This window comes from Nicotiana attenuata, unplaced genomic scaffold, assembly GCF_001879085.1.
Source record: "Nicotiana attenuata strain UT unplaced genomic scaffold, NIATTr2, whole genome shotgun sequence".
Taxonomy (NCBI): domain Eukaryota; kingdom Viridiplantae; phylum Streptophyta; class Magnoliopsida; order Solanales; family Solanaceae; genus Nicotiana; species Nicotiana attenuata.
Window position 1 is genome coordinate 203,416 of NW_017671947.1, and position 23,545 is coordinate 226,960.

Below are 23,545 nucleotides of genomic sequence, written 5' to 3' on the forward strand. Positions count from 1 at the left end.
TTTATGAATACAAGCTTCAAAAGTCTTTTTTTTCTTAAACTCCGTAACAAATCAGTTGACAGGCCTAGACGCCGCGGGGGGTTGTTAAGTTATCCCACATTAGTTTAGGATGGATTGATTGTCTCCTTGCATGATCTTTGACAATTCTCACCGCATAAGCTAGCTTTTCGTGTTGAGTTAGGCCCAACGTCTATTTCTTATATTCTATCCACGGTTGTTGTTCGGCATGGCCTCTTTATCAATTGGACGTTAAGAATGTTTTTCTCTATGCGATATCAACGATAAGGTCTATATGGAGCAACCACTTGGATACTGAGAGGAGTCTAGTTATCTTGTTTCTTGATTGTGTTAAGTCACTCTATGGACCTAAACAATCTCCTCGAACCTGGATAGGTAAGCCCAACACAGTTATTCAGGTAGCCTGACATGTCATGAAGCTGACTATTTTCTACCAACATTTTGCTCCAAATTTGTCCATTTAATTGGTGGTGTACGTTAACGATATAGTCAACACATACAACAATTCAAGATGGCATCATTAGATTGAATCAAAATCTCTTTCAGCACTTCAAGATCAAGGATCTAAGTAGATTGAAGTATCTTCTGGACAGTGAGGTAGTTTAGTCTATAGGGATTGTCATTTCACGACGGAAGTATGCTCTCAACATTTTTTAGGAGACATGAATGACAAACTAGAGTCTTTGACACTTCTATGGACCCAAATGTTAAGCTTCTACCAAGACAAAAGGATCCCCCTAGTGATCCTACAAGATACGGGTGACCGGTTGGTAAGTTAAACAACCTCACAGTGACTCGACTTGATATTGCCTTTCCCGTGAGTGTCGTAAGTCAATTTACGAACTCTCTTGTGTTGGTCAGTGGAATTCAGTTTTCCAAACACTCTTTAATATATAAAATCAACTCCAAGAAATAGATTATTTTTCGAGGATCAAGGTCTTGAGTAGATCGTTAGATACATAGGCGCTTATTGGGCAAAATCAACTTTTGATAGACGATCAATTTTTAGATATTGTGTTCTAGATTGAGGTATTTGGTGTCTTGGAAGAGCAAAATATTGAATATGGTTGCTTGATCTAGTGTAAAAACAGAAGATCGAGTAATAACTGTGGCAACTAGACAACTAATTTGAATCAAAAAGTTGCTTAGAGAATTGACGTTAGGGGGAAGCAATCAAAAGGAACTTTGTGTGTGATGATCAACTTGAACTTCATACTACATCAATCGTTAGGCCACATCCTTAGTGCACTCTGCATAGCCTTTAGATGTCATGAATACATCCAAACATAATGTATACTCCCTTACTTTCAATTTATGTGACATACTTACCTTATTAGTCTGTTTCAAAAATAATGATGTATTTCTATTTTGAAAACAATTAACTTTAAACTTTTCCTTTTACCCATTTTACACTTAATGAGAAGCCTTTATACCCACACAAATTGAAAGCCCCACAAAAGCTATTACCCTTTAAGCCTTTAATAATACAAGTTTCAAAAGTCATCCTTTTCTTCTTAAACTCCATGTTAAGTCAAACTACGTCACATAAATTGAGACGGAGGGAGTACTTGTTTGCCCCCTTTTGAAAAGATGGGCTATCGGGAACCGCTATGGTAAGAGCTTCACTAAGAAGTTCATTACCAAACGCTGTTTTGGCATTAGTCAAATATTCATGGTCCACTAACCAATATAGAAGCAAGTACAAATTTTGTTCTATCAAACTCAAGCCTTCAGACCACAAATTCATTAGCTAAGCCGGGTTCGTCACTGCATCATGTTCTTTAGACAGTTCCTTGTCCCCTGAGGACTAGAACCCTTTATCAAGATATTTAATTAATAAATACAAAGACATGAACCACATTTGACCTATGCAGTAATGATAAATCAATATAAAGGCAACAACAATAACAACATACCCAGTAAAATCCCACTAGTGGGGTCTGGGGAGGGTAGAGTGTACACAGACCTACCCTACCCCGGAAGGGTAGAGAGGCTGTTTCCGGGAGACCCTCGACTCAACAGGAGAGACAATAATATCAGAAAAGAAACGAAAGAAGAGATCTGTAACAACAAAAGAAGACAGAGAAGCAATAATATCATCTTAAGAGACAATAAATCAATATAAAGGATGGATCTTTTTTAAAAGATACAAAGTGCATACCTTCTGAAAATCAATTCCTTGGTAGACAATATGACAATTTGATAGCTCCCTTATCTTTTCATCAATTGCCTAACAATAAATAAATAAAAAATAATGCAAGTCAATAGTCTCTCATTTTTGGCGAAAGATGCCTTACTCTGCAGTATTGAAACGTAAAAGGCCTAGATAAGCCTCCATGCACCTAGTCAATTAATTGGTTACAATAACCAGAGCCCAAAAAAATTCTACATTATAGCCAGGTGTTTTTTTTAAAGTTATACATTGTTTTGCCAAGAGTTGGGGGAGAAGTTGGTGGCTATAGGGACCTGGAGGAGTAGTGGGAACGCAAGTAATATGTGGTCCACGAAAACGAATTGCATTAGGGAAGCTGCTAGAGAGGTGTTAGGGGTCACGAATGGATACGCGGGAGGCACAAAGGGAACTGGTGGTGGAATAAAGAAGTCCAGGAAAAAGTGGAAGCCAAGAAAACAGCATATCTGAAGCTAGTGGAGAGCACAGTCGAGGAGGAGAAGAGGACGAATAAGGAGTGCTATAATAAGGCTAAGAAAGAGGCAAAATTAGCGATCACGACGGCTAAGAATGCAGCATTTGGGCACCTGTATGAGGAGCTGGGGAGTAATGGCAGTGACAAGCGATTGTACAGGTTAGCTAAGGTTAGAGAGAGAAAGACTGGGGACCTGGATCAAGTAAGGTGCATTAAAGACTAGGATGGTAAGGTATTGGTGGATGAGGCGTCTATTAGGCTTAGGTGGCAGACATATTTTCATAAACTATTGAACGGGGATGGGGACAGGAACATCGAACTTGGTGAGTTGGAGAACTCAGAGAGCAAACGGGATTATGGTTTTTGTAGGCGCTTTAAGGTGGAGGAGGTTGAGGGAGTGATGCGAAAGATGAGTAGGGGTAAAGCGACTGGGCCGCACGAGATTCCGGTAGAATTTTGGAAGGACGCGGGCCGGACAAGTTTGGAGTGGCTTACAGAATTGTTTAATGTCATTTTTAGGACGCAGAAAATGCCCGATGAATGGAGGTGGAGCTTGATGGTCCTGGTGTATAAGAATAAAGGGGATGTCTAGAATTGCAACTACTATAGGGGTATCAAGCTGTTGAATCACACTATGAAAGTTTGGGAGCGGGTGGTGGAGAGGAGGGTGAAGAGAAGTGTGCCTATTTCTGAGAACCAATTCGGATTCATGTCGGGACGGTCGACCACAGAAGCCATTCATCTTGTGAGGAGACTGGTGGAGCAGTATAGGGAGAGGAAGAAAGACTTGCATATAGTGTTCATTGACATAGAGAAAGCTTACGACAAAGTCCCGAGGGAGGTCCTATGGAAATGTTTGGAGGTTAGTGGCATCCTAGTAGCGTACACTAGGGTGATCAGAGATATGTACGATGGTGCTAAAACTCGTGAGGGCTGTGGGAGGAGACTCGGAACACTTCCCGGTGTCGATAGGCCTTCCTTTGTGATATTTGTTGCGTCAACACATCCATTGCGAGTGTCAGCAAACATCATGAAGCAAAGATATCAGTCTACCTGCCTTTGACGACGTATCATGGTAGATAGATCAGTATATGGAAGCTTTGGATCTATTTTGCATTCCATAAGAATTCCACCGTCATAATCTTTAATATACCTGGACAAGAAATTAGCATATATAGCAGAAAACCACAGTAATTCAAAACATCAAATAGAACTTTGAGCTTTTCTCTTCTTTTTTTTATTTATTTTCTTTTTTGTTTATTTAAAAATTTTGTTTGGGGCGGGTTGAGGAGTTGGGGTGGAAGAAAAGTCGATAGAAGCATATTGAATTAAGCCACGAAAATATCTTCAGGAAAGGTATTTGTTCCATGAAAGCTTACTGTTAACTTACCCTTGCCAACGCTCTTTCTCTAAATAAATCTCTTTCGTGAATCCCTGCAAGCCATTTTAAGACGTTAAATCTTTCGAAAGACAACTAAAGAACAATAGAGCTTCCAAACAATCAAGAAAGAAGCTAACAAGTAATGCCCCAGATGTTGTCCAAGATTAGGTAACCGATTAAAAGATCCTTCAAGAGTTAAAACTGCAGATTTCCCCATATTTATGAAAAGACTTCGAATTTATCAGAAAAGAAGCATAATATGAGATTCAATTAACTGAATTTATTACCAACAAAAGAACCCAAGCGCAAATAGGACTATGCTTGCAGAAAAGGTGGTATGCATCAGGTGTAAGTACATTTAATTTTGGCTAAGCGGAGATGCTCTGATAAACAAAACCTTGAAGCATTTTTTACCATATTGTGGCTAACCTCATTGTCACCTTCTGTACAACATTTATACTGGTTGACTAATTTTTCTACCACGTTGCTGATTAAAGGTGTGGCCAATAAGTCCTCCATCATATATCTATCAAACAGCTCCTTTCCAAAAGTCAACTACATAAAACTTTAATCACAATTTTCTTGAGCGTAATGCAACAACTTGAAGATCATTTTTTATGAGCCCGTTCTAATTGTCATCTGCTTCTTTTATCCTAAATTTTGATTTCTGAATAGTGATAATTGTCACCTCTTGTATAACCAGTGGCGAAGCCACATGGTCACAAGGGTGGTCAACTGACCACTCTTCGTCGAAAAATTGCACTGTGTACATAGGTAAAATATTACGTTTTAGAGGTATATAACACAAATTGAACACCCTTTGTCGGGAAAAATTTTCACTTCTTTTAAATTTGAACACCACTGAAAAAATTCCTAGCTTCGCCACTGTGTATGACGGAAATATAACATAAATGGTGAAAGGGAAACTCTAAGTTAGGTAATGTTGTGTAGATTTTTGAGAAGACGACAAGGCTTCTTTATGCATGAACTGACTCACCAGGCTAAATGAATAGGCTATGTATGGTCTAGAGTGGGAGAGATAAATGAGTATTCCAACCAACCTCTGATATCTCTCATTATCAACTGACTCTCCAACTCCACTTTGTAACTTGTGATTGCTTTCAACGGGCGATTTTGCGGGTGTACAACTTGTCATACCAGTTTTTTCCAAGAGATCCAAAATATACCTCCTCTGAGATATAAAGATTCCTCTTTTTGATCTATCAACCTCAGTTCCCAAGAAGTACTGCAATTTTCCTAGATCTTTGATCTCAAATTCATGTGCCAACAACTTCTTCAATTGGGCCATCTCCTGTCATTACTATGTCATCAACATAAACTATGAGAAGAGTGAGTTTACCCGTATAATGTCTTATGAAGAGGGTGTGATCAGCATTGCTTTGTTGGTAACCAAAGGAGATCATTACTTTTGCAAATCTGTCAAACCAGCTCTGGGATTACTTCAGTCCGTACAAGGCTTTCTTCAATTTGCACAGCTTTCCTTGACTTTGTGCTGTATCAAATCCATGAGGAATCTCCATACACACCTCTTCTTCTAAGTCTCCACGAAGAAATGCATTCTTCACATCAAACTGTTGCAAGTCCCAATCAAGATAGGTTGCACAAGACAAAAGAATTCTAATAGTGTCCATATTAGCAACAGGGGCAAATGTCTCTTGATAATCCACTTCATAAGTCTAAGTGAATCCCTTAGCCATCAATCTTGCTTTGAATCTTTCAATCGAGCCATCAGCTTGTGCTTCACAGTGAAGACTCATTCGCAGCCAACCAACTTATTGTCTAGTGGTGAAGTGACAAGTTCCCAAGTAAGGGTGGGCATAAAATTTGAAAAACCGAATTCCGAACCGGGCCTAATTAATTTGGTATTTTGGTATCGATTTATTCGGTTTTTGATATTCTTCGGTATATTTTTTCGGTATTTCGGTACGATACTCGGTATTGAGTTTACGATATTTCGGTAATACCGAAATATTTAAGTGCTACACTAACCAGCCATGGCAGCCCACTTCTAATTCTATTTTCCATCCCAATAAAACAAAGCCCAACATTTACTCCCCAACTACCCAAAGCCCCAAGCCCCAACCTAGTATCACTTCCCTTTCCCTAATTCCCTTAGTCCTTGGACAGAATTGAATGTTTCTTCTGTTGTTGACATGATTTACTTTTTTTAAAAGAGAATGTTGCATTTGAGAAAAAAGAAATATCATGTTTTTGTGTTTTGAAATCGACATTCGCTATGCATCATGTAACTAAAAAGTAGTTGTAAATTACAACCTTAATTCTTTTTGTTTGTATGTTTGCATATATTCTTATTCTCTTGTTGCTGGCTTTGGCATCTTAGTTAGTGTTTTTCTTTTCTTTTCCCAGTCCGATAAAAATAATTTGAGTACGACAAAGGTCATTGTTGCTTCATAGGTGTGCCAAGCATAAGGTCCTCCTACACTAGACTTGGTATGATACCGAAACCCAGGGGGGCGTATTTATGTGGAGGGTGGTGGGGTACATGCACCCATGCTCCCCTCTCTAACTATGTATAAACAGTACTAATTTTTCAGATTATGTACTTAAATATATTTGTGGCCACCCATGCTTAAGTGACTGCTATGGTGCATTGGTGATTAAGTGCCCCTTTTGTCCCTCAAGTCAAGTGTTCGATTCCCATATAGTTCTTTTTAATTAATTCTTTTTTATGTTCAATCCCCGTATAGTTCTTTTAAATTAATTTTTTTTATAACTAATAAATAAAGGCAAAACACATAAGTTACCCCCTAAACTATGGGTCAAATCCCTGTTACACACTTTATGACTACTAAAATTGTTTTACACACCCAATCTTTTCAGAGTGTGTCTAGTACACACCTGCTTAGCCACGTGGTACACGCGTGTTTTACACTGAGAACAGGCAAGTAAATAATTAAAAAAGTTTGTTTCTAAAGCCTTTTTGGAGCCCACGTGCATAGCCTTTTCATTTTCTCCTTTTTTTTAAATCATCTTTTGTACCTTGTTGCCGGCGAAGGGACATAGTATCCTACTAAGTCCATCTTCTGTACCGTGCATAGCTTTCGCCTTTGTTTCCATGGCTTTCTTGCTTTATCAAACAGTTTCCAACTTATGATTCTTCATCTTCTTCTTTTACCCACAATATTTAATCAGCTGCTTCTTCCTAATTCTCTTCATCCGTATAATATTTTTAGGTTTTAGCTTCATCCATGGCAAAACCACCATTTAAAGTGTTAGTTTTTAGATGGTAGTTTTGGTGTTTTTAGTCATGGATTTTCATTTTGCAGCCAAATAGTTATACCTAAATCCACCCTCTATCACCGGACCCAAAAAATGGTCAACATCGGTGACTATTGTCAAGAAAAATATTAATTGGGTGGTTTGCTGGTCGGAGAAGATGTCTGCGACTCGGTCAGCCATAAAATCTTTTCTGGTCTGGAGCTTTAGGTCTTGCTTTTTTGTGTTAGATCTGAATTTAAAGTAGAAAACTTGGGACTAAATCTATTCAGACTCCTAATTTTTGGTTTGAAATCGGAAGGTGGTAGTTCTAGTATAGTCGGCGGCAATGGGGATGCGAAGGAGGACAAAAAGAGATGGAAGAGGGAAGGGTTATAATTTTAAGTATTTTGTTTTTTTTAATGAAAAATAATAATGACATGTGTCACGATTCTATTGGTGCGTGACATCACACATGTTTTCACAAATGGTCAAGAAAAAAGTGGTGTGTCTTTGATACACTCTCGAAAGGTTGAGTGTGTAATATGATTTTCGTGGTCAGAAAGTGTGTAACAGGGATTTGGTCCATAGTTCAGGCGGTAACTTATGTATTTTGCCAATAAATAAATAAATCCCTAATTCCCCATGCCCTTTTTATTATCATAATGGTGCACCCATCTTCTTAAAATACTAGATACGCCTCTGTTGAAACCATACCGAACCAAATATGAAAATACCGAACCATACCGAACTACTTTGGTACGGTATTTGGTAGCATAATTGATATACCGAATACCGAAGTATCAAACTGTAGTTATTAAATATCGTACCGAACGCCCACCCCTATTCCCAAGTCTCATTTTTTGACAAGGCCTTCATTTCTTCAATCATAGCTTGCTTCCATTTAGGATCTACAAAAGCTTCCCTCCAATTGTGGGGAATAGACACAAAAGAAATAGATAAGGCAAACGCTCTATAGGAGGGAAGCAGAGAATTATAGGAGACAAAATTAGATAAAGGGTATTCGGTGGTGCAGGATCTGACTCCTTTTCTATGAGTAATAGGTTCATCTAACTCATTAGGAAATGTATAACTCACCAGTAGAAGAAGGTTCAGCTTCGGTAGATTGCATGATGGCTTCTTCTGCTATTTTTTTTTTTTGATTTGCATGCTTCTTCTGCTATTTTTTTCTTTGAGTAAGTTTTCAAATCGGGCCTATCCAAATGCCCAATAGTCTCCCCCGAATTCTTTCTCCAATTTCGCTTTCCCCGGTGACAATGTCATCAAGAGGTCCCGTAATGGAACTAGGTAGAACCACCTCCCCCTGAATTCTTTCTCCAATTTCGCTTTCACCTGTGACAATGTCATCAAGAGGTCCGGTAATGGAACTAGGTATAGTCACCTCTTCCTCCTTACTGCTTTCCCCTGAAGAGGTGATGAGGTAATACAGAAATAGGGAAAAGATTCTCGAAAAGTAACATTTATGCTAACAAAAGATCTCCTAGAGGGAGGATAATATCATTTGTAACCTTTTTGTGCCGGAGAATAGCTAATGAAAACATACTTTATAGCTCTAGGATCAAGTTTTCCACAATTTCTAGTGTGGACAAAGCAAATACAGCTAAAAACCTTTGGAGGAACAGTATATTCATTCCTACCCTTTAAAGCTTCCAAAGGACTATGAAAATTGAGGGTTTTAAGTGGCATTCTGTTGATAAGATAGGCAGTCACCAGAATAGCATCCCCCAATAAGGTTTTGGTAGATGCATGGTGAACATAAGAGATCGTGCTACTTCTAACAAATGCCTATTTTTTCTTTCAGCGACCCCATTTTGTGTGCACTAGTGTAAGGACAACTAGCCTGATAGACTATCCCATTGGACTCCAAATAAACATCAAATCTTTTATCTATGTATTCGCGGCAATTGTCAGTTCTCAAGATTTTTGTTATGGCATCAAATTGAGTACAAATCATTTTATGAAATGACTGAAAACAAGAGAAAACTTCACTTTTGGCTTTTAACAAATATACCCAAGTCATCTTAGTGCAGCAATCAATGAAAGTAATAAACCATCGACTACCACACAAAGAAACAGTTTGTGTAGGACCCCATACATCAGAATGAATAGTCATAAATGGAGTTGTGTTTTTATTATCACAAGATAAGAGTTTTTAGTATGCTTGGCATATTCACACGCATCACATAACAAAGATTCAAATTGAGTCCTTGAAAACAAATCGGGATATAACCTCTTCAAAACAAAGAATGATGGGTGTCCTAACTGTCTATGATGTTGTATTATTTCTTGGTTGACATCCTTACTTTCCCCAAAAAAGGCTTGACGAGTTTTGAATTCCATCTAATATATACAAGTCATCATGCAATCTACCACTACCAATCATTTCCCCTGTTTGAAGATCCTGAAAAATATAATGGGAAAGAACTCGATTTTACAGTTTAGAGCTTTAGTGAAGGCACTAACAGATAAAAGATCGACAAGGAAATCAGGGACATGGCGCACGGATGATACTTTAATATTAGGAGTACAAATGACAGAACCTGTTCCAGAGATAAGTGTTAAAGAACCATTGGTTAATTTAACATTATCTCATTTGAGAGACGGAGAATAGTTTTGAATGCCTTTAGAAGAGTATGTCATGTGTCTATTTGCACGGGAATCAACAATCCAAGAATTAAGGTGAGTAGAAAAGGCAGTACCTGATTGCACATAATTGGATGTGGCAACATTAGCAGAGTCAAGTTTGGTTAGGAGGCGACGAAGAAGCTGAATTTCATCCGAAGACAAGATTTCTCAAGAAACCGTCTCCTTGAATGTCTCCGTATTTTCTGCCCAACCAGAAGGAAATATGAAGAAAATTGCTCAAAAATAATCTGCCTCGCCGGAAACCAAATCTGTCTCGACGGAACCAGAAGAGGTTTGTGTTGAGGACAGCCGCCAAGAGAGAGAAAACTCGACCTATTTGATAAAAACAGAACCCTAGTGCTGCGAGGGAGATAACTCGCCTCAAAAAGGCAGCAATGGCTCTAATACCATGTAGATTTTTTAGAAGAAGAAAAGGCTTCTTGTATTTTTGTGTATTTATTACATCCCTAAGCAAAGGTATTTATACACCAAGTCCTATGACTATTTTAGGAAGGAAAATCAATTACAATCAATCAGAATAAAACCACATTTCAATCAGAATCAAATCATTCGTAATAATGAAGTCAATCAACAAATACTACTCCCTCCGTTCCAGTTTATGTGAACCTATTTCCTTTTTGGTCCGTTCCAAAAAGAATGAACCCTTTCTAAATTTGGAAACAATTTAGCTTAAACTTACAATTCTACCCTTACTGAGAAGCTTTTATAACCACACAAATACTCTGGGCCCCTTTTTGACTTGTTTAGGATCATAAATTCCAAAAGTCTTCATTTTTTCTTAAACTTCGTGCCCAGTCAAACAGGTTCACATAAATTGGAACGGAGGGAGTACTATTTTTAACAGGCTCCCGAATATTTATAAGACCCATAAGCAGAGTACATTCATTTAAACATGAATTTGCTGAATTGACTGGTCAAGTCTGTTGCAAATAATAATACCACCGAAAAATAAGAGATAATAATACCACCTAAAAATAAGAGCCAATCTAGCACCTGTTTGACAAAGTAACCAACGGCATTGTTGTCTGCATATGTTAGAAAATGAGTCAGCCCATCCACATCCCGAGCATGTTGCTTTAAGTGATTCATCAGTCTGGTGCCATAACCCTTAACTTGTTCATCTGCTGTAATTGCACAAAAAGCTATCTCCCCAAACTTCTGGCTACAACATCAATGAAAAGAATTGCGTCAACAATTTATAGATAAACAAGATATGACAATTGAACATATTACACACTTCCTCCACTTCTTTTTCTCGGAAAAGGAGTAAATCAACATATTAAAAAAAAACCAACAACATACACAGTGTAATCCCACAAATGGGGTCTGGGGAGGGTAGTGTATACGCAGACCTTACTCCTACCTTGAGAAGAAGATAGGATTTTTTTCGATAGACCCTCGACTCAAGGAAAGCAAAATCACGGCAGTTTAAAAAGAAATACGGTAGCAAAGAACACATGGAAAAAGAAGCGGTCACAACAGCAAGATAATAAGAAAACCAAAGCAGAAGTAACATCAGGTAGTAATAGAAATCTAAGAATAAGGAAATTCGAGTATAAAACTAGTGCTACTGATAAGGAAAGGAAATACGCTCGACTACAAACTAACCTTCTACTCTAAGTAGGCGTTTTGACATAAATTTCAAGTTTATTTTTTTTGGAATTTGGAATATCACACTAGTTTGATTTGAAGATGACATTGTGTTTAGTTATAACTTTTGATGTGTATTTGGATATATTTTTTCCCAACACCATGAAACATGATTTATATCCCAAGATTTGTAAAAACTATCAAAATCACCCCAACTTGACTATCGTACCTGAACCAAAAATTAAACCCGCTTAATGCTTAACTGCACTCGTTTTTTTGTAGAAAAGATAGTGAAAGTCGACGAAACTGATTTTTCTGAAGATGAAGAAAACTTGATACTCACAATGTGGAATTTGGTCGTCGAAGGTTTCTTCTTCTCATTACCTTGATCTTCTTACCGTTTTAACTTAGTTATAGTTTCTCTCAATTGCAGGCAATAACAAGGGGAAGTGGGTTTTGATGGTAGCTAGGTATTTAATTCTAGTAGTCAGATGGGCTTACTCAGTAAATACCAAAAAATTGGGGTAAATTTTTAAAATCTAAAAGTTCCCAAGTTACAGATTTTCAATGTAAAACTTGTTGAAAGGACTTTTTCAAATTTGAAAATCCATCCCCAAGTTTGATTTGAAAAATTGTAACATTTTCATAACCAAACATTGTTTTGAAAAAAAATGGAAAAAAGGATAAAATATTTATGTCCAAATGGGCCCTAATTTATCGACCTCCGCATTCTCCTTTCAAGGGTCATATCCTCGGTAAGCTGAAGATAAGCCACATCCTACCTAATCAACTCTCCCAATACTTCTTTGGCCTACCTCTACCTTTTCTTAGACCCATCATGGTCAACCTCTCACACCACCTCACTAGGGCATCCGTGCATCTCCTCTTCACGTGTTCGAACCATCTCAGCCTTGCTTCCTGCATTTTATCCACCACGGAGGCCACTACCACCTTATCCTTAATATCTTCATTCCTGATCTTATCTTTCCTAGTATGCCGACACATCTATCTCAGCATCCTCATTTCCGCTGCTTTCATCTTTTGGACATGAGAGTTCTTGACTGGCCAATACTTTGTCGCATACAACATAGTCAGTCTAACCATCACTCTGTGGAACTTACCTTTAAGTCTAGGGGGAACATTCTTATTGCACAAGACACCAGATGCGAGCCTCTATTTCATCCACCGGGCTCCAGTAAGATGTATGGCATCATCTGATCATCATTAATCTCCCCAGTACCTTGGATAATAGACCCAATATACTTGAAATATCCTCTCTTGGGGATGACTTGAGTATCAAGTCTCACTTCCACATCCCGCCTCATGGGTTACGTCACTGAACTTGCACTGTAAGTATTCTGTTTTAGTCCTGCTCAACCTAAAATCACCACTTTGTGGAACTTACCTTTAAGTCTAGGGGAACATTCTTATTGCACAAGACACCAGATGCGAGCCTCTATTTCATCCATCGGGCTCCAATAAGATGTATCGCATCATCTGATCATCATTAATCTCCCCAGTACCTTGGATTATAGACCCAATATACTTGAAATATCCTCTCTTGGGGATGACTTGTATATCAAGTCTCACTTCCACATCCGCCTCATGGGTTACGTCACTGAACTTGCACTGTAAGTATTCTGTTTTAGTCCTGCTCAACCTAAAACTTTTAGTCTCTAACGTTTGTCTCCGAACCTCCAGCCTAGCATTAACTCCGTTTTTTGTCTCATCAATCAGCATTATGTCATCTGCAAATAACACGCACCACGGCACCTCCCCTTGAATGTGACGCGTCAATTCATCCAACGTCAAGGCAAATAAAAACGGGCTAAGAGCTGGTGCAACCCCATCATACATATTTTTAATCGCCCTAGTGTATGCAGCAGGTACACCTCTAGCCTCCAAACATCTCCATAGGACCTCCCTAGGGACTTTGTCGTATGCATTTTCTAGGTCAATGAACACCATATGCAAGTCCCTCTTCCTCCTCCTATAGTGCTCAACTAATCCCCTTACAAGATGGACGGCCACCTCTATCCTTCGGGCATATTCGAAGTCCTAAAAATGACATTAAACAACTCAGTTAACCACTTCAAACCTGCCATGTCCACGCTCTTCCAAAACTTCACTAGGATCTCATCTGGCTCGGTCGCTCTTCCCCAGCTCATATTGCACATAGCCCCCACAGCCTTCTCAACCTTTATACGCCTACAATACCCAAAATCATGACGGCTCCTGTAGTGCTCCAAATCACCCAGCATATTGTGTAATTAAAATCTACTTGTCACCTTCGTCCAAAATAATTTACTCACTTTTGTTTAACCAATTTCTTTTAATGGGATCCCTTTTCCTTTGAATATTTTCTTCTTTTGAATATTAAACTATTTAAGTAGTAATATGGAACACATTTCTATTGCTATAATGCTTTAAGCTTATCAAATTTCACCTTTAAATTTAGAATTTTAGACTGTGTTATCTTGTTCAACTCCACCCTCAACTCCCATGCCCAATCAAATTAAGATAACATACTGGTACACAAGGATTAAGATGTAACGGTTGGGCGATTAACTAATTAAAAATTCATATGAAGCATTGAATCAAATAATTAGATATAATGGACATAAACCAACTTTATGCAACTGTCTAGTAAGTATTGCTAAGTCCTTACATATCAAAGGAAAAAGTAGTGATCAGACGTATACAAAGTACTTATGATTGAGAATATTATGTATATTAGTTAGAATCAACTATGAAGATATTGTTTATTTGAAATTATCTAGTTCTTTCCTACATTAGAACAAATGTATTTGATATTTAAACATCCAATAGCTTGGGATAATGATTATGAAATACATTCTTCATTTCCTTCTTCCATATTATAATTTTTAGAGCAATTTTGACTTTCAAGACATCAGTCATTGTACATTTAGTAGGAAGAACTAAGAAGAGATTCAGTCACTGCACATTTACCGGTGACCTCTGGAAAAAGAGAAGCCATCGCCACGACGACTATCGAAGGCTGCTCTATATTTCGAAGGTGTCGCACATAAACCAACACCACTAACATACTCGAAATCCGCCGACAAGAAGAACCTAGAAAGAAAGCAACAACCTCATCCGAGCTGAGACGTGTAGGGATATTATCTGACTTTTTCGGCGAGACCTATCCACATGCCGGCCTGTGAAATGTCTCCTCGGAACTTTCCGACAAGATCCTTTCTTCTGCTGGAACTTCCTACTCATTTCAAGTCTACTAATCAGTTTTCTACTATATCCAAGGCACTAATCTACGGTTCGGCCAGTTCAATCTATTTTTCTGGCCCTCTCTTATGTTGTCTAAATTCTCCAAAAAAAAATATTGTTGCACCCATGTCAGTTCCTCCAAATATAATAACTTCTCGAGGATCCGACACACATATGGTGGCATTTCCGAAGTATCCGAGCAAACATAGTATCTCTCTTTTCCGACATCCTTTCTGCCAATTTCTACATTATGGGGTCACATAGCCATTCTGAGGCAACCCATCACCTTTTCTACTGTGCCCGATCACCAGAGGTACTTTTTGTGAGTAATAATTTCTTTATTGGCATATCTATCTTTTCTCCGGACAAATTTGTCTTTCTCTTTCACTCTAGGGTTTATCTAAAGTTTGTGGTTCACCACATTCAAGTTTCAAATTTTAAGTTCCAGCAAGTTTTCGGACATCAATAATATATTTTAGAAATGGATTCGGTGATGCAAGATGTTAGATAATTTCCTTGTTAGGTTATAAGGAGTTTCTTACACACAAAAAGGCGAGTAAACAAGCATATTCACTAATCATAATTGATGTTCAAACTGGCAATCCTGTTGCTAACATTTCTCATTCTTCTAATCCTAGACCTTGGGTCATTGACTCAGGAGCCTCAGATCATATTACTGGTAACAAATCTCTTTTCTTTTCTATATCCAATTCTCAATCTCTTCCTACTGCCACATTAGCCAATGGTTCACAAACCATGGCAATTAGAATAGGCCAAATTATCCTATTAACATTAGAATTAGTTCTTTACTTTCCTGGTTATCCTTTTAATCTCACATTCACTAATCCCTTGTCTCAATCACTTAATAGTTCAGCAACCATTCTTAATGCTCAGTTCTTATACAAGATTGCAATATAGGAAAGATCTATCAAGAAATAGACCTTGGGCCTATCTCATCCTCAACAGCTAGCTCATGAGAAGATTTGCCCAACACCATATAAGGAAACCAATTACCCCATCTACAACCATGTGGGACTATTCTAACATTATCACCACCACCATCCCTCTCCCACGCGTTTAGGACTGAACATTTGAAAAGTGTATTATATAACATAAGGACCTAACATTGAGTAAACCAAGAAGTGAGATAGGCCTTGCTGTGATACCATGTCAAGAAACGGACCTTAGGACTAACCCAACCTCAAAAGTTAGCTCAAGGGGTGAGAAATGGTCCAAGGTCCATAACTTATCATGGTATCAGAGCAGCATAGGTCTTAAGTTCGAGCAGGCATAGGTCTTCAATACGAGCCTCACTGCTACCCTATTATCAAAGAGTTTTTACGTCGTTGGCCCATGAAAAAAAATTAAGCTGTATGCGAAGAAGCGTGTTGAAAACATAATTAAATAAATAAAAAGGTGTTCAGAACTGTCATCTCATACGTAAGTACGGTATAGACATTCTTGAAGAGGCATGAACATACTCCGGTGGATCCGACTAAGTTATTGCCAGGTTAGGAGAAGCCCTTTAACGATCTTGGAAAGTATAAGCAGTTAGTTGGTAATTTCAATTATTTCACTGTAAGACCCCGTGAAATTTTACCTAAAACTCGAAATTTCGTGGTGCCGAGTTAGGCTTATGTGTTAAAGATTGTACCACGGTACGTACTTTTTGGGATGCGCAGTGCGTTGGTGAGCTGAAGAAAATTTTCAGAAGTTCAGGGCATTTTGTGCGGCCAATTCTGCGACCGCAGAACTGAGACCGCAAATCTGCTGGGAAGTGAAGCAGAGATCTGAGCTAATTTTTGGACCATATATGCGGTCCATTATGCGGTCGCATAATCGTTTTGCGGACCACATAACCCATCGCAAATCCCCACATAGAAATTCCCGGAGGGATGTTCTGCAGCGCATTATGCGACCGCAGAATAGGTCTGCGGACCGCATACTGGTCGCATACCGAAGCAGAAAATTCCAGTCCTTGAGGGCCATTATGCGGCCCATTTTGCGGACCGCAGAAGCAATATGCGGGGGCTCCTATTTTCTAATTTTTAAACCCGATCTTATGTCGTTAAATCATATGCCACAGTTCATTTTGAGCATATTTCTGATACTTTAGGGTGAGAGAAAGAGCCCTAGAGTGAGAAAGTGATCTTCATCAAATTACTCTTCAGCTCTTGCTAAAAACTTGGAAGATTATCAAGGAAAGCACCCTAGGTCTTCATCCTAAAGGTAAGAATCTATACCCTAGCCCTTAATTTCGAAAATCAACTAGAAGTGGGTAATTAGCAAGAAGGTTCATGGGTATGAGGGTTGTTTATTTTGCATGCATGTGTGGTAAAAGAGTGTACGAAGATTGTGAGCTAAAAACGGTAAAAGATGGGTTGTGGGATGATGGAATCTTTCACAAAAGGGTCTTGAAATCTTAATTCACATTTAGTGTTGATAAAATGCTCAAGTGAGCTAGAACTATGATCGTTTTCCTAAATTTTGGTTCAATTTGTGATATTGCTAAAATAGATTGAAGTTGCTAAGAGTTCCGGAATATTGTAGAGTTTAAGGAAGCTCATTTGAGGTATGTATGGCTAACCCCCCTCTTCTTAGAATTGACCCCCCTTGGTGTTCATGCAATCGGTGTAAGTCCCAAATTGATCGTTATAGAAATTGCTCTTCCGAATGTGTTAGCGTTGAAAGATTATATGTGCAATATGTGTTCCCATGCTTTCATCATGTTATCTTATCATTTGATGATGTGTTAAAAATATGGAAAATGTGCTACAAATGCCTAAACATCAGGTCAAATTCGAATAAAGATTGTTATGCAAAATTGTGTGAAAAGCCTCAATGTGCCTTAGATTCTAAATTGCCCACATGTGTATTCAAAGTCTTGGATGAAAGGCCTTGTTGCTATTGATGTGATAATAATGTGGAATGTGGAAAGGAACTTGAATTATGAAATGCGGCCAAGTGCCAAGTATGATATAACAATTGTGGCCACTAGTGCCGATGAACTGAAAGACTTGAAAGAAGTATGAAATGAGATGATTGATAGAAAATGGTTATGTCTCGGGCGAGACGGCCTAGCCGATCAAGCCGTGATCGGACACCATGCCGCACACATGGTGGTAATTGTGCTGAAAAATTGAAACTAGAATTTGAGAATGAAATTGTGATTATGGTTGATGTCTCAAATGAGACGACATAGCCGATCGGGTCGTGATCGGACTCCGTGTAAGAATGTGGTGGTTTTGTGGATGATGGTGTATCAGTATGAAAGATGTCCCAACCTAAACTATGGAAATTTACTAGGAACTCATGTGACTCTTAATTTGATGTTATGGTGTTGTTTAAGGGTTTTATTGAATTTATGATTATTTCCTTCTTGTATTATTGTTCATTCTAATGAGATGGTGTTTAGTTATACATACTAGTACTATTCAACGGTACTAGCGTCCCTTTTGCCGGGGGCGCTGCGTCTTAAATGGATGCAGGTGGTTCCATAGCAGGCAGTATTGATCAGCGTTAGCAGTACATCCTCCTCCCAGCAGTCTTGGTGAGCCCCATTTCATTTCGGGGTTATGCATCTTTTGTCCCTTATGTATTGTACTTGAGGTATAGCCGGGGCCTTGTTGCGGACACTTTTGTAGTACTCTTTTGTATCTATTTAGAGGCTTCGTAGACACTATGCAGGTTGTATATGGGTGTTGGAAAGGTCAACGGTTTATGTTGTGTTTTAGACTCTTGTTCGACTCAATCATAAGAATGTGCGTATTATGAAACTTAACAATGACGTAACTAATGAAATGACTTAGTAATGTTTACATGATCTTCCTATTGTTTAATTAATGAAAACACGCCTCCTCTTGATCACAAGTGAGTTAGGTAGAAAGTGTCTAATAGGCTTGCTCGACCGGGTTCACTCGGTTAAGCGCCGCTCGCGCTCCCCGAGGTTGGGGCGAGACACTCACAGTACCTTGATCTAAGGCTAACACTACCTTTCGGCGAGTGTTGTAAGTTAGTTTATGGACTCACCTTATGGCAGTCATTTGGATGTTGTTGTCCATATTCTTTGATAAATAAATTCAGCTCCATGAAAAGGATTTTAGGATCAAGGCCATGAGCAGATTGTTGGATATATAAATGCAAATTGGGCAGGATCACCTTCTGACGGACAGTAGATTGGATGTTGTTGTTTCCTATTCTTCGATAGATATAATGAGCTCTAAGAAAAGGATTCGAGGATCAAGGTCCTGAGTAGATTGTTGGATACACAAATGCATATTGGATAGGATCACCTTATGATAGACAGTCTACTTTTGGACATTTCACCCTCCTTGGAGGTAACTTTGTATCTTGGAAAAGTAAGAAACTGCTATTGTTGCTTGGTCTAGTATAGAAGCAGAAATGCGGCAACTCATGAACTGGTTTGGACCAAACAACTGCTCAAATAAATAAAGTTTGGAAATCAGCCAGATGGAAACTTGTGTATGATAATCAAGATGCTCGAATGAAAAGAAGTTCAGGATTTAATTACTATTCACTTTACGTTGTTGAGTGGAAAACTATTATTAGACTCTGCAAAAGCAAAATCTATTTGACATAGAATAACACAATGACTCCAACCTCTTGCTCTACGAGTAGAATAATAAAAAGAACAAGACAATTACCTGGCATATGGACGATATGTTATACCACCAACCACTAGATTACGTCTGATGACCATTACAGACTTATGGCTCCTGCAACAAGTAGAAATGAAAAAGAGACTAAAAGTACTTTTCAAACACTTCAAACTCACAAGTTATTAGGTACCAAGAAAAGCTATATAAGGTCATCATGAGCATTTTCTTTTTCTTTTCTTTTTTCTTTTTGTGATAAATCAAAAACCTTATGAATGAAGGTCATGACCCCGTTGTAGAAATGGTATACAAACAGAACAGAGCCTATATAAAAATATTAATCTCTACAAAGAGCATCAATCATCTACACTGACCAGGATCCCATTGGTACTCTAAAATTTTAGAAAAAGAAAAGGAAGGGAAAAAAGTACCACTCTGATATGAATAGAAAAGTTCTCCATATACTTAACTTACTCCCAATTCTGGCAGAATCCTTGAATTCTTAATTTGAGAAGCTTATTTGTCGAAACTCCCTAATTCCTTTCTCTCCACATTGTTCATATAATTGTCAAAGGATAGACTCCAAATCCCCTCCTCTTCCTTCCAATTGGCCAACTTTAAATTAAAAAAAGATCATTGCCCAGTATCTAGCACTACCCATTTAATAGCAAATAGGTTCCAAACTCTACCCCAATGTGATTGTTTTAAAAAAGGTAAATAATATCAAAAACCATGAATAGTGCATCAAACCATTGTTGGATTACTTCTCAAACAGTAAAAGTGGAAGCATGATATCTCCTAGAGTTTAGGTGGGCGGCCAGTACAATCTAATTTGAACTTATTCATAACTACATGTTAAAGGTTATAGATGGTAGCAAAATCGGATATTAAATTATCGCCATTGCAGAATGGCTAATCTTCTCTATAGAAACTTAACTAATACTGAAATACTTTGTCACATAATAAATTCTCACTTAATATATTGTTGCAACTGGCAAGAAACTTTTCTTTTTCAAAATAAAAGTGAACTATATAACTACAGCAAAAAAAAAGTGAATTATAACTAACTTATACACTTTCAACTTGGAACTATGAAGAACGTGAACCACTCCCTCTTTGTCCAACTCTCTACTACATCCCACACCTCCTCTTCCCTAATAGCCCGAATCAACCACTCCCCCTTTCTTCTCCTCTTTGACTGAACACTACCTCTCATAGCTCAGGTCTCCAACTCACCTCCTCATTATACAAATGGTCGTAAATACCAACCGCTCCTTTTACCTCCTCCTCGACCTTAAGGAACCGCCAGATTCACTTCCATACACTCTATGAAGCTCTTGCTCTTTTTCACTACAGCTACCTAAAAGAATTTAGTATTTGAGTCCCCTCTAACAACAATGCCATCAATTTTTCTTCAACTAGCCTTTGGAGCTATTGCTTACATCTCTAACTCTCTCTTCAACTCCTCCCTCTTTTTTTTCCCCTTTCCTTTAACTCCCTCACTCCTCCCGCTCTCTCCAACCCCCCACCCACCCACCCAACAATAGCAGTAGGCAGATATAAATAAATTCATTATGATGAAAAGAAAATTTACAATGAGTATTCACATAAATCTTTGTATATAAAACAATCTTAGCCACGTCAAGAAAAATCAAAAATCTAAATACTAAAAGAAGATTTCAAAATTCGCACCTGTCCATTACAAGACGAACAATATATTCCTTAGGCATGTTTGGGAGTTGCCTTGCAAATATATTCTTCAATCCTATTAACCTGGAAAGAACATTTAGCAATTATTGGTAGCCTAGATATTTCGTCTGCATAAGATTATATCTAACAGCATAAGATAAATATTAATACCAAATCATGTGCTCATCAATACCATCGTTTGAAACACATGCAAACTTGAGTCTTCCAGACTCCTCCTGCAAATTTTAAAGTTTACGTCGATATTAAATAAAAGGAAAAAAGTCTACAAATAAAGCTGAGAATTTGCTGAGAACCCACACCCAAAATTAAAAGTTGTAGAAGCCAAAACTACATCCATAACACCCTTTTATATAATAGGACTCAGATATTCAGTTGCAAAGATTTGGAACCTCAATCCTAATAACCTCAAACAACATGAAGTTCCTAAAAGAAAAGACAACAGAGTAAGAATATCTCTCCCAGTCCAACTATTACCACCAGAATAGCACAATTTGCTTTAGTGAGAGGTCTAGTCACTTTATTCCATGCTAGAAATTAACATGTCTTTTTAATCACCTCTCTTTCTCAACATCACTCTCTCCCTGATAGTCAAATATCACCTCCTGTAGTTTGTAATGACTAATTACCTATCTTATTTTATTCAGTTTTTCTTGTCTCAGGAATTGGACATATTGCATTGTCCAGTTTGGTATAACTCACTTGATCTTTTGTTTTCTCGTTACTAAAAGAGTGTTTGAATTCACTTATGTACATTACCTTGTGCGAAAATTATTCTTTTTTCCTTCTTCCATCAATTTCCAGTTTCTATTTCTTTTCTTTTTTCCGCCTCAACAATTTTCTCCAGTTCTATAACAAGCCAAGAATACTAGATACTTCCATATCTTAAGGTAGTCCAACCAGAAAATTTAAGAAGAGCTAGTATCTATCTCGACTTGCAACGTAAATTTCCTAGCAGGACCACATAGCCAAGAAGGAAGAGATACATGTAATGGAACGAAAAATTCAGAAATCATAAGATAGCAAATAGTAAAGTTGACCAAAAGTACAAGTGCACAATTTTAGAAACAACCACTGGCAGTAGTAGCCACCTTAACATAAAGTTAGAGCGAGAGAGGAACAAAAATTCATGACCGATTGCAGTATGTTACTTAACCTACCCCTCTCCACTGAACTCAAAGAACAATAAAGGGAAATGCACGCAAATCACTTTCAAAAAGTTCAATGCCCAAGTTGAAATTTTTTTATTTGTTATTCATTACAAACCGCCTTCAACCATTCGCATTATCTCAAACTAAATGCATCAATTGTATACCATCTGCTCAATGTGTCCTACAGAAAAAGGCAGGCATCACTTCACAATCAAAAAACAGGATATAGGAGCAGGAAACATACTCGTATACTTCAATTTTCCACACTTCAATTTTCCACGGAAAATTTCCCGTGGAAGATTATTTTCTAGAAAATATTGTACTTAAGTAACACGTTTAAATGAAGCAATGAGGTCAGGAAGGATTCATATAGCCGACCCCCAACTTGTTGGCGTAGTTGTTGTAATAATATTTTCAGGATATATTTTCATCAAAATAAACACACTGTTCTGGATATATTTTCCCTCATAACTGAAAAATAGTTACCTCTCTCTTTAAGCTCTCTTCCCTTGCAGTGTAGGCACCACTGGTCTGTAAATTGTCAGTGAAAATGTTCTTCATACTCTCATCCTTAACCACCGCCCCTGAAACAGAACCAGCAGCAGCTGTAGGTGGCGTTACACTACCCTCTTTCACTACCTCCGACGACTCAATTTTCACCGAATTATCATTCTTTAGCTTAGTATTCCTCCCTGACCCTGAGGGTGCACTATTCTCCAACCGCGACGCTGTGAAATTGCGCATGGAAGAGCCATCGTAATCTTCCTCGTCATCATCACCCACCTCTTCGGAGTCGTCTTCGGAGTCGGAATCAGCACCACCTCCGCGGGCGCTGATACTCTCTAGGTCATCGTTGGAGGTGAGAGCACCGTCGCGCGTGTCGGAGAAGGAGGACGGGAAAGGCGGCGCGTGGTCGTCAGATGCCATCTTGCGTTTGTGGATCGACGAGGTTGCTGAGGCGGACGCCGAATGCGAGGGCGATGGAGATTGTGAACTCCGCGACCGGCCCGGCGCCGTCAGGTGGGATGAGTGAGCGTCCATTGGTTCCAAAAATTTTGAAAATCAGGGATTTTATTGAAAAGAAAAAGCCACTAACCTCCTTTGTTTTTTTTAACATTAATACGTCTGAACGTGAATACATATCTCAATATCAAGATGTATATTAACATTTGAATATATTAAGATCAGAATAGAAATAATTAAGATTGTTTGATTTTTAACATCTGAATGTATAAAATTTATCTTTATTTGAAAATTAATAAACATAAAATTCTGATGAAATACTAACTA

General features: G+C 38.2%; 1 protein-coding gene across 1 annotated transcript in view; it reads right to left on the reverse strand.

Moving 5' to 3' along the window:
- Positions 1 to 23,326, reverse strand: part of LOC109210991 (histone acetyltransferase GCN5) — a 42,287-nt gene extending 18,961 nt beyond the window's left edge. Inside the window, exons 1-8 of the mRNA XM_019374478.1 lie at positions 22,742 to 23,326; positions 21,258 to 21,322; positions 21,090 to 21,170; positions 19,446 to 19,517; positions 10,942 to 11,110; positions 4,054 to 4,097; positions 3,717 to 3,816; positions 2,180 to 2,248 (exon numbers count right to left, since the gene is read on the reverse strand). Coding sequence (XP_019230023.1) covers positions 2,180 to 2,248; positions 3,717 to 3,816; positions 4,054 to 4,097; positions 10,942 to 11,110; positions 19,446 to 19,517; positions 21,090 to 21,170; positions 21,258 to 21,322; positions 22,742 to 23,296 — 1,155 coding nt within the window. The 5' untranslated portion in view covers positions 23,297 to 23,326. The remainder of the gene's footprint in view (positions 1 to 2,179; positions 2,249 to 3,716; positions 3,817 to 4,053; positions 4,098 to 10,941; positions 11,111 to 19,445; positions 19,518 to 21,089; positions 21,171 to 21,257; positions 21,323 to 22,741) is intronic.
- Positions 23,327 to 23,545: the final 219 nt, after the last annotated feature.